Source organism: Aegilops tauschii, chromosome 3 (assembly GCF_002575655.3).
Source record: "Aegilops tauschii subsp. strangulata cultivar AL8/78 chromosome 3, Aet v6.0, whole genome shotgun sequence".
Lineage (NCBI taxonomy): Eukaryota > Viridiplantae > Streptophyta > Magnoliopsida > Poales > Poaceae > Aegilops > Aegilops tauschii.
The window spans coordinates 522,385,396-522,401,697 of NC_053037.3; the positions used below are offsets into that span (position 1 = coordinate 522,385,396).

Here is a 16,302-nt window from a genome sequence, read left to right on the forward strand (position 1 = left end):
CAGTTTTTCTATCATACCCGAAGAATCTCAAAGTAGACATTTTCATCTTCAGTAGGTTGAGGAGCAACTCTTTGCTTCTACTGGTCGGGGTGAAGATACCCCGAACAAGCCCCTCATAGGATTACTTTCCATAGTAACAAGTGACCGTAAATTTCAGCACACTATATAAATTTTTCCTTACCAAATTCCACCTACCAAAGGAGCTTCACTCCCCGGCAACGGCGCCAGAAAAGAGTCTTGATGACCCACAAGTATAGGGGATCTATCGTAGTCCTTTCGATAAGTAAGAGTGTCGAACCCAACGAGGAGCAGAAGGAAATGATAAGCGGTTTTCAGCAAGGTGTTCTCTGCAAGCACTGAAATTATAGGTAATAGATAGTTTTGTGATAAGATAATTTGTAACGGGTAACAAGTAATAAAAGTAAATAAAGTGCAGCAAGGTGGCCCAATCCTTTTTGTAGCAAAGGACAAGCCTGGACAAACTCTTATATAGAGAAAAGCGCTCCCGAGGACACATGGGAATTATCGTCAAGCTAGTTTTCATCACGTTCATATGATTCGCATTCGGTACTTTGATAATTTGATATGTGGGTGGACCGGTGCTTGGGTGCTGTCCTTACTTGGACAAGCATTCACTTATGATTAACCCCTATTGCAAGCATCCGCAACTACAAAAGAAGTATTAAGGTAAACTTAACCATAGCATGAAACATATGGATCCAAATCAGCCCCTTACGAAGCAACGCATAAACTAGGGTTTAAGCTTCTGTCACTCTAGCAACCCATCATCTACTTATTACTTCCCAATGCCTTCCTCTAGGCCCAAATAATGGTGAAGTGTCATGTAGTCGACGTTCACATAACACCACTAGAGGAGAGACAACATACATCTCATCAAAATATCGAACGAATACCAAATTCACATGACTACTAATAGCAAGACTTCTCCCATGTCCTCAGGAACAAACGTAACTACTCACAAAGCATATTCATGTTCATAATCAGAGGAGTATTAATATGCATAAAGGATCTGAACATATGATCTTCCACCAAATAAACCAACTAGCATCAACTACAAGGAGTAATCAACACTACTAGCAACCTACAGGTACCAATCTCAGACTTGGAGACAAGAATTGGATACAAGAGATGAACTAGGGTTTGAGAGGAGATGGTGCTGGTGAAGATGTTGATGGAAATTGGCCCTCTCCTGATGAGAGGAGCGTTGGTGATGACGATGACGATGATTTCCCCCTCCCGGAGGGAAGTGTCTCTGGCAGAACATCTCTCCCGGAGCCCTAGATTGGTTCCGCCAAGGTTCCGCCTCGTGGCGGCGGAGTCTCGTCCCGAAAGCTTGCTTATGATTTTTCTTCGGACGAAAGACTTCATATAGCAGAAGATGAGCACCGGGGGGCCAACAGGGGGCCCACGAGGCAGGGGGCCGCGCCCAGGGGGGTAGGGCACGCCCCCACCCTCGTGGCCAGGGTGTGGGCCCCCTCTGGTATTTCTTCCGCTCGGTATTTTTTATTATTTCTAAAAATAACTTTCGTGGAGTTTCAGGACTTTTGGAGTTGTGTAGAATAGGTCTCCAATATTTGCTTCTTTTCTAGTCCAGAATTCCAGCTGCCGGCATTCTCCCTCCTTATGTAAACCTTGTAAAATAAGAGAGAATAGGCATAAGTATTGTGACATAATGTGTGATAACAGCCCATAATGCCAAAAATATCGATATAAAAGCATGATGCAAAATGGACGTATCACCCGCAAGGTGTTCGGCGATTTGCGTGCCTCGGCAATGGACTCAGACGACGAGGAGGCGCTCGCCGCGCTGCTGGCGGAGGAAGCCGAGGCCGACGTCTAGCAAGAGGAACATCTCATGGTCCTCGCCGCCCTCGCCAGCCTGCTGGCGAGCAATGAAAAGCCGCGGCGAGGTGGCTCGGCGCCGGGGCGGATCAAAGCAAAGAACCGGCATCGTCTCGAAGGCTACTGCATGCTCTACTCTGACTACTTCGCCGACGCTCCACTGCACGGCGACAAAGTATTTCGGCGTCATTATCAGATGAGCCGAAAGCTTTTCCTCAGGATTGTGAATTCCATCCGGGAGTTCGACAACTACTTCAAGTGCAAGAAGGATTGCACCGGCAAACTTGGATTCATCTCAATCCATAAGTGCACGACAGCGATGAGGATGCTTGCATACGGAGCTCCCGATGATTCACTCGACGACTATGGGTGCATGGCCGAGTCCACCACCATTGAGTGTTTCTACAAGTTCTGTCGGGCAGTGGTGGCAGTGTTTGGACCGCAATACTTGCAAACACCCAATGCGGAAGACACTTCTCGGATCCTAGCACAGAATGCAACAAGAGGATTTCCTGGGATACTTGGAAGCATCGACTGCATGCATTGGAAATGGAAGAACTGCCCATTTACTTGGCAGGGGATGTACAAAGGCGCCAAAGGCGGTTGTAGTGTGGTACTTGAGGCGGTGGCCACACATGACCTCTGGATTTGGCACTCCTTCTTTGGTATGCCAGGAACTCACAATGACATCAACGTGCTGCAGTGCTCCCCTGTCTTTGCCAAGTTTGTTGAAGGTCATTCTCCGCCGGTGAACTTCGAGGTCAATGGGCAGCACTACAATAAGGGGTACTACCTAGCTGATGGCATCTATCCAAGATGGTCTACATTTGTGAAGACTATCTCAAACGCTGTGCCAGGAGGCAAGAAGTCCCACTTTGCCAAGGTGCAGGAGGCTTGCAGGAAGGATGTCGAGCGGGCATTTGGTGTGCTTCAATCTCGATTTGCTGTTGTCCGGTACCCTTCTCAGACTTGGTCGAAAGATCAAATGTGGGAGATCATGACTTGCTGTGTCATCTTGCACAACATGATCATCGAGAGCGAGCAGGAAGAGCCAGTGTTTGATACTGAACCATACTACAGGCAAGGTCCTCTAGCCAAAGTTAATCACCAGCTACCGGCAATCTGGACTATCTATCTCAGTATGTGTCAGGAGATCCGAGACCCACAGATGCATCATCAACTGCAGCAGGATCTGAAGATGCTCTAAACAACGAGGAGCGACGAAAGGATCCCGGAACATGCGCCGGCAACTCATGATGACCTAGGCAACGTGTAGTAGTAGCAACCCAAGCAAGAACTAACAAGGAGACCACCAACAAGCATGCAAGCATAGGTCATACACCGAAGGGCAAGCCCACCCTATATATTCTGGACCATGCTCATTATCCTTTTACATATTCTCAGAGATGAATTCTCAAAGTAACACCATGATTGCTCACATCGGTACTCCAATCTTCAGCTCAATGTTTTGTGCTGCAATCTTGCTCCGTGTCGCCGCCCTGCTTTGCCAGGGCCTCGTCGATCTCCCGGATCAACTGTTCCGCCAACGCGATTGCCGCCTGAGACCCCTCAGCGAACTCCTGGCGTCTGCCATATACCGAGCTGAGCAGCGACCTGAGGGCAGGGGCAGTGCGCGACTCCAGGTCCGGGAGCTCGCGCTTCGTCCCCGCCGGCGGTGCCTTCTCGTCATGACTTCTCAGGCGGTCCATGGCCACGAACGCGCCCAGCTCCGGTCGGTCGATCGACGCCTTTTCCGTCGATCGGTCTTCGATACTGCTACCTGGTCGCGCGCTTCGGCTGGCCTGCCGGCGTTGCTGCCCGCGTCGATGCGACGGTGTGCTTGCTTGCTCTGCCGATCGCTGTGTCTCTGGGGTATGTTATGGTTGCGTTTGAGCGATGCACGGCGGGGGTTCGTGGTCGCTTTGTTGCTTTATAACAGCAGAAAAAAACAGGGTGCCGAGCCGAACCCGACTGGGTCTCCGGCTCGATTACGAATCCGAGACGAAATCACATGACCTTGTTTCCCTTTTGTTTGGCTTGGCAGCTTGCACGCACACGGTACACTACAAATACAGTCAGTGCCGTTTAGCAAAGAGAGACAGAGGGAGGGAGGGAGGGAGAGAGAGAGAGAGAGAGAGAGAGAGAGGGAGAGAGAGAATATCTGACCTGCACAACATATACAGATGGAACAGGATACAAAAATACATCTCGCCAATAGAGCAAAGCTTGAAGATCGTCCAGGAAGATTCTATCACAGGCGCACATGAAATCTGCAGCTTTATGATTGTAGTTTCTCTCCCGACAAACGCGCCACCAGATCGGCATAACCAAGGACGAGAAGTTTTCTTCAAAATAAATATAAGTAATCATAAGCTGAGAGAGGTAAAAGCTATTAAGAACTGCACAGCACAGAGCATTATCCTTTGCATTGTTTCCCTTGCCTTGGCCGTTCTGATCTTGTGCAACTGTCTTCACCCTGTTGGGGTCCTGCTTGGGTGGTGGGCTCACGGGTGTCTGTGGCGGCGGCAGCAGCAGAATCCCGTCGCCTGGGTGAGCCGAGGGTGCAGAAGTATGCACGCCTGTAGACAGGACCGAAGCTTGGGAAAGGCCGGTCTTTCCTCAGCAACTGACCGTCGACTCCCTGCTGTGTTTCTTTTGTTCTTGGCCCCACCGGGTCCAGGACCCGCTCCGCGGAACCAAGAGGCCTTCAAGTTCTTGAACACCAGCGCCGATGGGGGGTGAACTCCGTCGCCGTGTTCTTTGTACAGATGCCCAAGCCTGCCGCATACCGCACACCAATCTGGGAGGCGTTCATATTTGACACGGAACAGCAGCCTTTTATCATCAATCTTGAGCGAGACCGCATTCTTCAGTGGTTTGTTGACATCTATGTTGACTCGGACCCTGAAAAAGTTACCTTCAAAATCATGAGATGCTGGCTCCGCGTACACCAGATCACCTATCTTTGCTGCCAAAGCTGGAATCTGCGACACATAGCCGTCCGGGAAATCATGAATCTGTGCCCATATAGCTAGCTTGTCCAGTTTGATCGTTGACGGTTTGGTGAACCCGTCGTACTCCGCCAGAATCACTGCATCTCCGCGGAAAGCCCACGGTCCATCCTCCATCACGCGCTCCCAATCACCGAGGCAAGAAAACTGCAGAGTGTATAAATTGTCCTCGAGTGGTCGGATGGTCACCTTCTGCGCCAGATCCCAAGCGGCCCTCATGTTCTTGTAGAACTAGAATTGGCTATAGGGCTTTTCATTGTGAACTCTAGCAATCGCCATCCACCGCGTTGCCTCCGGCGGTACAGCTTTTTGATCAACAACAACGTCCTCTAGGTCCTCCTCCGAGAGACCCAATTCCTTCATCATCGCCTCCAGATCCTCGTGAGTGCCCGATCCAGAAGCTTCGCTCGCCATGTTCGTTCCCTAGCCCGAAGAACTCTCCAACGGGCTTGTTTGTCGAAACCCTAGACTCCCTTCCTCTCCACAGACCCCTAACCAAGATCGGGTAGCAGTCCAGGGACCGCCCCTTGATCGATCCGAGTCGAGGGATCACGGAGAATCTGGGGTAGGGAAGATGAATCTCTACGGCGGCTGGGAGTCGCCACCGAGAGGAGAGGAACCCTAACGTGAGGGAAAAAGCAAAAGACTCGTGTGTCCTTTTTTTCTTTCTGAAAGCGTGGAGACGAGCATCAAACACTTCCATTTGCGTGCCGCGGGCCGTCCGTTTAGCCCGCGCCGTGCCTGGCCCATGGCGGGCCAGTGCCAAGCGTGCTAGCGGGCCGGCCTGGCAGGCACGACCCAGGTGGCCAGCTTTGGGGAGGAGTTCTATGTGCGGCTGCTTTGTTTCCCTAAAAAAAACTTGTCTAAAAATAATGTAAGAAAAAAAAATAGCCAATGAATTTAACACGGTTGATGGACAAACCAATAATCAGAGTTTAAGCACTTCACCCCTTGAGAATTAATTATACTACTCCGTAATATAATATGTTTACACACATCTGGTTTAAGACACTTTAGATCAATTAAAGGGTTCAATGACGACAAACTGTGGCTTTCGGACGCTGATTCTTAGGAGCACGTGCACAAAGACTTCTCCAAATACCATCGACAAGGTCAAGCCAGCTTCGATCAGGGAGTGGCGACAGCAATGTGCCGGTGACTTCTTATAGCGGCAGTATAACCTTCTATTCTATGTTTGAGGTGCTTTATACTTACCTTTATAACATATTTAAATCATTTTACCCAAAACTGTCTCATGTATTTAAAAAAATCAAATATTTCAAGATAAAATGTTACACGCGTCTAGATATATGCTTGTGCATTTTGAAAAGATGTTCTAGTCTTTGCCAAGAAAAATAAAACGCTCTCCCTCCTTTCTGATTTATAAGGCTTATCTCAAAAAATTAGTTTTTCTATTTTACAAGTTTCAAGTCTAGTATTAACCATCACATACTCAGATTCCGAGATGTATTAAATCACTGCATGCAATGATAAGAGAAAACTCACCTACAATGCATAAAGTTCTTGGACATTCAGTGGTCATGCATGCATGCATTCGTTGTAATCAATGCATAAAAAAGAGCATATTAATTAAGTGCTTTTGCAAACAATAGAATTTGTTCCATCACTCATCATCTATCTTGGTAGAAGAAAATTTCAAATTAAGCCATATAAACCAGAAAAAGGGAGTAGTATGAAAAGCTCAGGTGGCAGTTAGGGCTAGCAGTTCTCACTGACGAACGTTTGGCAATGACTACTCCATTCTATAATGTAGTGCATATAAATCTCTACTGTTAAAGAGAATCGAACCTGATGGTTCGACCTCCTCCCCCAGGTTATCGATACCTCCCCCGCAGGCACCCACGTCCTCCCGCTCCCACGTCCCGCTTTTTTCCAATTACCCTCCCAAAACCAGCGGCGAGTAAACGAGGAACCGACCGGTTCACTTTGACCTCCTCTCGTAGATTCATACCCGCACGCAACTCCCGAATTAGCTGGGGCACTAGAAAAACCGCAGGTCACCCACGTCCTTCTCCAACCTGCAAGACTATCCCACGTCCCTCACACAGCACGAAAGAAAAACAGCCCAAAATTTCCTCGTGATGGCCCCGACGGCCGCCGCGACCTCCTCCTGATGCTGCTCCGCCTCGAGGACGCCACACCACGATTCGCACCGGCGCCTCATCAGCCGTGCCCTCCCGGCCTCCCCACAGCCTCCTCTCCCCGCGCCCCCGCGATGTCGTCCTGCGCACCACCGCTTCTCTGGGCGCTCAGATCCGGGGCTCCCCACAATTCCCGAGGCCTCCGCTGGTGATCCGTAGCGAGGAGGAGCCGGCGGCAGGGAAGGGAACGGGCACCATGGACTACACGTCGGAAGACAAGCACGGAGGACGTTCGCGGCATCGGGTACCACCCCGTCCCCGCCGGTTACTCGTGCAGGAGTCCATGCTCGACTGGGTACCGCTCTCTCCACCAGCTGCCTCGTCTGGGAGACCGCCCACTTTGTAGTTGGCCTCAATGTATAGAGCTCCTTCAATCAGATCGCCTCATATTTCTTTGTATTTATGCCAGGGAAAATGCCAACCCAGTCAGCTACCTTCTGGATATCATGTTTTGGGTAGGTCTCCTACATATAAATTTATTGAAGTATCAATTACTTCATGAGCCGCTCTTTCTACTACCATGTTTTGCAATAACACAGGATATTTAATTTCATTATCAACAGTTCTGTGTGTCGCTTGCAGGATATTATTCCCAGTTAGCAACTGTGCTTTAGTATACCTCAGGTGTCTAAAAGAATGATTTAATTGATTATCCAATATTTATTTAGTATATGGTCCGGCTGTAGGCAAAGAAGACGCATAATTCCTTTGGGAAAAAATGACATGTATACTGGATGCTAACAAATTAGCATAGGTCATCTACATTCTGTGGTGTATCCGGCTGATGGATGTGCAACTTCTGATTATCTGAATATTAGAATAATAATAATTCTTAAGTAGCAGCAACGCACGATGTATACATGGAGCCATGCTGAAACGAGATGCTTAAATAATTGCCCGTTTGATTTGAGGTGGATACGCGGACAGGGGCCTTTGTCCCTAACGTCTGGAGTTGTCGATGGCAAAGCCACAAAGAGGACAGTTACACTGGGGCTTGCTGGCGTTAAGGATTGCATCTCTGGTTAAGGAAGGTGAAGAGAGCTGCAAAATGGGTACAATGTATGGTCATTGACTTGGAGAAAAGCATGTACATGGCCAATCCATGCGACAGCAATGGAGCACATGGGGTTGGCTTCGCAGAAGGTGTGGATGTCATCTTCGTTACCATAAATGTTGGCTTAACGATGATTGAGCTCAAGTTTTGGGCCGGTGAAGAGGGTTAAAGAACCTGGGTCAAGCCTCCTCCTATCCCCGTATATAAAAGAGCTCAATCATCGGGGGACTCCTATCATCGTTAATTTGTGTATGATAGGAACATAACTAGAACTAATATTTTGTGTGGTTTTACCATGTTTTAATTTTTGAAAAAAAAATAGAATTTGATTGTCCTTCGTGGGATGCTCATGTTGCATTGTTCAGTGACTGCTTCAGGATTACGGGAGGAAGTTGGAGTAAATCCTTGTGTGTTGGCTTCAATTTTTGGGTTTGGATATCTACCCAACATATAAACTGACTGCTGTACAAGGGAAGTTCTGTATTTGTGAGATAAGTTTCTATAATGCAGAACTGCAAGAATAACCCTAGAACCATCTTTACAGTCTGATGTTACTTAATAATAAATAATTAGTTACATATACCAGAGGATTTAAATGCTTAGCATTTCATGTATTAGTTAGAAATTGATGTGTGATTTGAAGGCTCATATTGGCTTTTCATTATCCTTCTTTTTCTCTGAAAGGCTAGAGAGAAAGCGTTAAAGAAAGCTTCACAGTTTTGTCAATGATCAAAATTTTGTAGCTAATGATTATTTACCCATGTTTGCATGATGTTATGTAAGTGATTCTCTCTCTTTTTCTTTCTTTTCCACATTTTAAAATTGCAGATATTGACTATGAGATGAAATTGTCATTGTTCATAATTTAAATGTTTGACAAAAGGCCGGAGCGAAGAATGCTAGCTTCTTAATGCTACTTCACGGGTTTCCATGTCGATGTTGCCCCTTTTGGACGGAGATGGTTGTGTCAAAGGTGTCAATGGCACATGTTCTTCGCCATATCAGGCCTCTCATGTGCCTACCTCATGAAGGTACGCCGCCAATACATTGAGTTTCCAATGGTTATATTTCTTTACCAATGTAAAGTAGTTAACTGATGGTTTTGTTGTATACTCTTTGGGAAGCCATTGATCTGGTACTACATAGACTAAGGACGGGCTGAAGAAAATGTGAGCCATGGGAGGAGAGATTTACTGGAGCAAGGTGAACGACGGTGCAGCGACCAGATGGGAGACGCCGGGAATGCATGTTTTTCGTTCTTGATGCCTTGGCTGTCGTACACAAAAGTGGATGGGAGATCTGCAAGTTAAAGCAAATATCATGGTATTCCTCTCATGCACCTTGGCGTCACATATACCCTCATAACCTCTGCGTCTCTGCCTTTACCGTTCGTCGCTTCTCTGTTCCTGACAAGTATGGACTTCTCTTTCACTTCCTTGCTTGTGTATAGATGCTATGATGTATTGTAATATGGATTGGATTTCATATACATGTACTATATTGATTTTAAGTGTTACACACATGGCTCTTGGTTGTGTAACGACTCTTCTTCTAATTGATACGACAACATTTCTTGTTCATGCTGTAACTATGATCATGCTTTAAGTAATTTTTATTACTGATGTGAATGCACTCATGATCTGTGTGGCTTTGTGTTAAAGTGTTCCAATATTATTTTTGTATTGTTATCAAGTAGGTAGTTCTGTGAATTTTTCTATTTGCCGATGGCAGTTTCTTTGACCCGGTGGATGATTCAAATCCATATAGCTTGTGAGGTGATGGCAGTCTTCGGCGGCATTTTCATCTCTATATGTAAATGTCTTTCCTATAGAGAAATAAAATTCAGTCGACTTAATTTTCAGAATAACTACTATTTGCGAATTGTATATAATCCTTTGCAATTTTTGAATAGTTAACACAAGGCATTTGTTCATATCCTTAATTGTTCCATTTTGATGGTACTTGCATTACTGTCTGTCTGCAGATATATTCTTTTATGATTTGTTCATAATAATTTCTGGAGGACAACAGTTTAGGTGGAAGAATATGCTAGGTGGTAACAATGCCCATCATTCACGATTGCAAAACTCTTAATAGATGACTTGTTAATCTCAAATAATAAACAATGATTAATTTCCCCAACATTCAGAAATGCAAAGTAAGCTATATGTCTTTACCCCAAGCAGTCTCGGCCATGAGGCTTGGCTACTAAAAGCAAGGGCCCCAACTCAAAAAGAAAAGAGCAAGGGCTCCGATCAAAATTATGGGTCTCTAACCGGTAAAAGAACATTAAGGACTTGCACATATGTTCTCGCATTGATTGTGAGATTATGAAGGGAATTGAACTGTAAAAGGACATTTTAACTTGTTTCTTTTCACGCGCGATTTTTTCTGGGAGTTTTTAACTTACAAGAATCATGCCATCTACAATGGCATGTGTGGAACTATGTAGGAGAATAAGTATCTTCTTGTAAATAGGGATGGGTTAACATTATTTTTTTCTTGTTAAAGCATTTTTTCTACAAATATTTTTTTATCCCGTGGCAACGCACGGGCGTTCGACTAGTTTTCATACTTGGTCAAAGTTTATAAAACTTGATTTAAAAAAAACTATATACTCGCTACGTTGTGGAACGGAGAGAGTATTTCCAAATCAATAATCTCTTGACCGCTGTGCACGGTGATTCAGCCTCCGCACGAACTAGCAGCCGCCACAGAGCCACGCGCTCCGCTGCGTCCATGCCAGATGCTCCAGCGCCTCTCCTGTCTTGTCTCGGTGGAGATGGGAGGTCGAACGAAACGGACGAAACGACTACGGACTCCAGTAGATCTAGGACGATTCTGCCACGTAGCGGTTCGTGAAATTTTCCTTTACAATTTCTCGCCCGACGATCGAGCAGCACACAGTCATCCCTAGGCCCTACACCCCGCCGCTGCTGCCGCCGCCCGCCCCATCTCCGGTCACCGGTCAGTCGCCCCTTCGCCGGCCAACACGCCGCGCCGCGAATCCTCCTCTTCCCCGAACGCGCTGGCGCGCCTCCCCGGAGCCTCCCACGACCGCACGCACGGCAAGGTAACGCCCTCCGCCTCTCTCCCTCTTTTTGGCTTTGGGTCCATGAGCGAAACCTCCGTTCCTAAATATTTGACTTTTTAAAGATTTCAAATGGACTACCACATACGAATGTATATAGACACATTTTAGAGTGTAGATTCACTCATTTTACTTCGTATGTAGTCATTTGCTGAAGACAAATATTTAGGAAGTAATCTCCACGATTCTTCGCTGGTTAGATTATTATCAAGGTCTCAACAACGCAATCCTGCCACCCTGCTACTGCTAGTGCTAGCGAAGGGGGCAGCAACGCTCACCGAGCCGGGGATGTCAGCATAAACAAGGCAGATATCGTTGAGCCCGCCAACGAAATCGACCCTCCCATGGATCACAGCATAGTGGACAATTGCGTCGACGCAAATCCGACAATGGAGAAATCAATTCCTCCTTGGAAGAGAAGTTTCCAACTGCCCACAAACGAGAGACAGGGGGCAGAGGCAGAGGAAATTGAAAACCTCCATGTTCAGATCAGTCCTCTCAAATGTAAGCTGAACAAGGTACCGTATTATCGTTCTATATGCGATGAAAGGCAGCAGGTTGAGGTCTACCGCCGGCTCTCCCGGTACTACATCCAAGCCCATGAGGTACCAGCCATCACTTATCATGGCCAGCCTTTACAGTTTTCATGATATATATTGCCTGCTTGGTTCGTCATGTGTGTGTATTTTCGTCGTCTGATGATGTCTCCGCCTTTGCATTTGTGTTCATTTACGGACCGTTCTTCTACTGCAGTTACCCTCGCCCGGAGAGGAACCAGATAATGCACAACTGAGCAAGGAATTGGAGCGTTGTCTGGATGCTTATGAAATAAATTTCCTCCAGCGCGCCAAAGACAATCCTGAATGGTACTTCCATCCTGAACAATGCAAGCTTGCCGGCTTGGAAGACTACCAGCGGCTAGTGCTTCGTGATCATGTAGGTCAACGATTGATTCCTCCATGCCAATTAGTCTAACTTTCATCCGTGCTGACATTATCAAACTTGTTCCCACAACCAGTTAATGTGCATTCTGTTCTACTAACTACTCCAAGGTTGGGGATGGAATTTGCCTTCGTCTGGTTGAATGTTATGATACTCCTTATAAAGGAAACTGTTAATGTCCTTTTATCATAGTCATGATTAACTCAGCAAGTGCCCATGTTTCTTTATGTGCTCCAGTACTAGCAGCAGCCCAAGTGACATTTCCTTTCTGCAGGGTATGTATGGAGATTTGAAGCAATACCGCCTGTATTATCATACCTACCAGGGAGATGTAGAGTATGTCCAGTTCCGTGAGCAGATGGCGGAGCAAATTAAGGTAGGCATGATGCAGTAAAGTGTAAACCATTGTATTTGTCATACTAAGTTGGTCTGATAATATTCCCTTTTCCATGTGACAGTGGATTGACGACGAAGCAGCACTCTTCGGCGATCAGGTACTCCTCAAAACCTCTTGCATTTGATCTAACTACACTGTGCTGTAGTCACACATGAGCATGGTAACCATTTAATTTTGTTGTGAAGCGGCTGAGAAACGAGCTAGAGGCTTTTCTTCAAACACTGAGGATTGCGATGCGGTTTCCGAATATTTCCGGACGCTCAGTTGTCTCTGCCTTACGTGTAATGCGCTTCTCCCATCTATTAATTTGGTTGCTGAAATAAGTGGGGATGGTATTTCACAATTCTGTTTCCAATTTCAGGAGCATCTATATAGCCTTCGGTTTGACTTTAACCACCGGAAGGACTTGGACGGTGTCTATCTTGAGATATGGAAACGGGTTGCTAGGAATAAGGTTATATTTTCCGGCCAATCTTCACAATTAATAATAATAAAACTTATGGTGCTCTTTCCATTGTCCCAGCTTTGTATGCTCGTTGATATTGATATCCACTCGCCTTGACATTGCTTAGATGAACTTCGGTGACGCTTTGAAGCAATTGTATGAAGAGAACATTTTCCCCTTCCGCAGGCCTGACATCAAATTAGCACTCGATAGCTATCCAGGCCCCAGTTGGATAAATTCTTGTGTAGGTTCATCATCGTCAACGATAATGTTGAATTGACTTCTTCAGCTAATTACTTCTCCTATGGTTTCATATTTCCATTTAATAATTTCGTTTCACTAATTGTTCTGTTTATTTCTTTTTCCAGTATGATACCTACGTGGCTGGCATTGATGAGGGGGTAAGCATGCTTTGTGTGAGATCCATGCCTGTTTAGAATCATTTACATTGATTTAACACTGCTCTATATTTAGTTCTCAGAAGACGAAGCTCATCCCTTGATCATAGAGGCCGTTGAGAAAATGGTTAGTTGATCTTGCTAGTTTTGTACTGTAGTTAGGAGGTGTTTCTTTGTGATCTTGATCTGCCTCCAATTGGCTATATTTTCAAGTGGATGCCAATATTACTTTCAAGTTGAGAAACGGAAGAACTATTTGGATTACACCAGAAAGAAATTGGAAATCGCAGCACGTATAGGTTTGAAAAGTATGAACGGACTTGACTATGCTACTATTTTCATGTCTATGTAATACGATAATAATGCACTTTCTGAAATTTCTTGTATAATTTTGCCTATAATGAGCAGCCTAGAGGTCACTGCACAAGGCAGGAAAAACCATGGTGATGGGAAGGCTGCGATAGTGAGCCGAGGGAAGCTATGCCATGAATAAAGAATGGCCCATGGTGCTGGTGCTGGTGCTGAACCTGCTGATTCCACCCTGTGCTCTGTCGCATGAGCTCCTGGTTCCTTTGTGATGTCATCACCTCTATCTATGCGCTCCATGTATCCAGGCCATACACTTTGGAGCAGATGTATTCGTCTTTCTGCCGGTGAGTGCCAGAGTCCAATTCACCTTGGCTTCTCTGGAGCAGATTGACTACTTCACTACTTGACCTCCCACATGGGCTCTAAGGTACTGATCTTGTCAACATTGCGGTTTGTGATGATCTTGTCTTATGTTCACTAGTACAACATAGCAATATAGCAGTGTCCCATGTCTGCTATTTGTGGATGTAATGTAAGTGGAGTCATAGCCTACTCCACAGCCCATCGATGGAGGTCAGATTTGGTGCGTCCTAATCCTAGTAATATATACACATTTTTGCGCGCGTTCTAGTGGAATCATCAGATATAATGTATGTATAAATTCCTGCGTTCTAAAATGGGGCCAAGATTGAGATATAGTCAGCTATCTTTCTGGCAGTGGCCTGAATTTGGCCTCTTGCTACTGCTGTACTGCGTGATGAATCCATGTGATGAAAGAGTGTCGTGTTCTCAATAGAGGAAAGGGAGATTATTGTTTTCTTGATTGTTCTTTAAGCAAGCACTTAACCACTCTTGAATAACAGTACCACCGTTTAAGGTCAATATTTTGTTTGCCATGTACTGTATAACTGTACTACTGCTTTGACTTGTACATAAATGCTAGAGTGTTCTAGTTCTATGGCAGCTAATTTTGTTTTTTTATACAATGTGATTTCAACAATTGCAATCATGATTTCTACATTTGAAAGTAAGAACTGCAATAAGTCATTTGCAATATGGCAATCTTTTCACCAAGTAAAGCACGCACGCCTCTAGCCACTCTGGCAGTCACACACAAACTGCTTCCTCTATCCCATGCGCAAGTTTACTGATCAGTAGAATGAATCTTAGCTGTGAAACATAATGTTTTGTTGTTTATTTTTGCACATAATTTTGTTGTTTAATGACATTGGTTGTTGTCCCTTCGAACAAGCTTAAATGGTTTTGGTGACCATGGTTTTTCGTGTACTAGTAATGTATTGCTGAATGACCTGGACATCAGTAATTTATTCTAGGCTATTGAATAGTTCTATCTTCCTGTTATGGAAGGTGCGGTTGCGCGGGCGAGCAAATGGGATCGAGCCACTCCTGCCCGCGGTGTCCATGGACAAACGGAAGGGGTCAAATTTGGCAATTGTGGTTGGAGATGCTCTTAGAACTATCCGAGCAAATGTCAAATGGGATATTTTTTTCCTACTCATGGCTAGCGTCCCGGGGAGAAGAATGATCACTGCTGCATGATCCTTGGGAACTCTTCTTAAGAGTGAAGATATATGCAGCTTAAAGCTCTGTCTAGCCTTCTTTGCCGAAAAAGGGTTTTCCCCCGCTTTGTATACAAAGCGACCAACCGAGACATCCAACGATAGGTGCTGGGGCGGAAGCAGCACAGTCACGCATAAAAGAAATGAAAGAGAAAAACAAGAGAAACAAATGCCGACAACGGCGGATCGACAAAAAAACGAAGAAGCCTCGTGGCTGCTGCACCCACCGGAGATCGCCCACCAAGCTCCGAGCCTCCGAAGCACCGGTACCAATCAACACCTTCAAGAAGGGACGCGACGATGACGAAGCTGCTGCCAAGGGTTCCCCCCGGTACGCGGTGAGGAGAGAGGAAGGGTAGCCCCGACGCCCTCCAGGAAGGTCCGGCGGCATCCACATGCGCCACCGCGTCGGTGTCGGCCAAGCCAATAGGGATTTCTCCCGATCCTAACCTCCACCTCAGGCACTCCAAAGCTCGCCACCAAACAGACCCCCACCATGCGCCAACCCGGTCACGAAGCTTCCCACGCTGTCTCACCATGGCACCGTGAAGCATGGCCTACACAATGAAGAAGAGGAGCCGGGACTCGGGCAGCAGCACCATCGGCACGTGGGAGGGCCCCACCTCCACCGTCGAAGACGGTAGCTGACCGGACGCAATAGCAGGAACATACCAGGCCCGTGGCCGCATAGGCCCGGCCGGGATCTCCCAGGCCCGTAAAGTTCCCGCCTTCGCGTTGCAGTCGGCACGCCGTCGGCGCCGCCGCCCCTGTCTAAGCCGCTCCCTTGCCTCCCCGCACAGAGAGCCACCAAGTGGAAGCACCACCACCACGCGCACCGCCGGCAACCACCACCAGGTCGTCGGACCGCCACCAGCCGAGCCGCACCACCCCCGCACGTCCGCGACGGAGAGGAACCAACGCAGCCGCCAGCAGCCCGAAGCCGGACCCCAGCCGCTGCCCACGCCGCCTGCCGGACGGATCCGGCCGCCGCGGCGAGGCGCGCACCACCGCGCAGCCGGCCACGTAGCGCCACGCCAGCCAGGGGGCCGC

General features: G+C 46.9%; 1 protein-coding gene and 1 long non-coding RNA gene across 3 annotated transcripts; both read left to right on the forward strand.

Annotated features, from left to right (window-relative positions):
* The first annotated feature begins 6,784 nt into the window (after positions 1-6,784).
* Positions 6,785-9,575, forward strand: LOC120976184 (uncharacterized). Its single transcript, XR_005771441.3, has 3 exons — positions 6,785-7,491; positions 8,456-9,121; positions 9,215-9,575. It is a non-coding gene; the product is annotated as an uncharacterized lncRNA (long non-coding RNA).
* A 1,176-nt stretch (positions 9,576-10,751) lies between these two features.
* On the forward strand, positions 10,752-14,619 carry LOC109778895 (uncharacterized). 2 transcript variants are annotated; one of them, XR_005773569.3, is made up of 12 exons: positions 10,752-11,163; positions 11,326-11,786; positions 11,935-12,117; positions 12,398-12,499; positions 12,582-12,617; positions 12,706-12,801; positions 12,882-12,974; positions 13,093-13,209; positions 13,334-13,366; positions 13,440-13,490; positions 13,577-13,671; positions 13,772-14,619. XR_005773569.3 is itself a non-coding variant. In XM_020337481.4 (11 exons), exons 2-11 carry the CDS (start codon positions 11,526-11,528, stop codon positions 13,808-13,810), a joined length of 1,011 nt encoding a protein of 336 aa, XP_020193070.1. In that variant the 5' UTR covers positions 10,757-11,163; positions 11,326-11,525; the 3' UTR covers positions 13,811-14,619. The 2 variants fall into 2 exon arrangements, 1 of the variants encoding a protein (XP_020193070.1); XM_020337481.4 differs by lacking the exon at positions 13,577-13,671 and having other exon boundaries at positions 10,757-11,163.
* Positions 14,620-16,302: the final 1,683 nt, after the last annotated feature.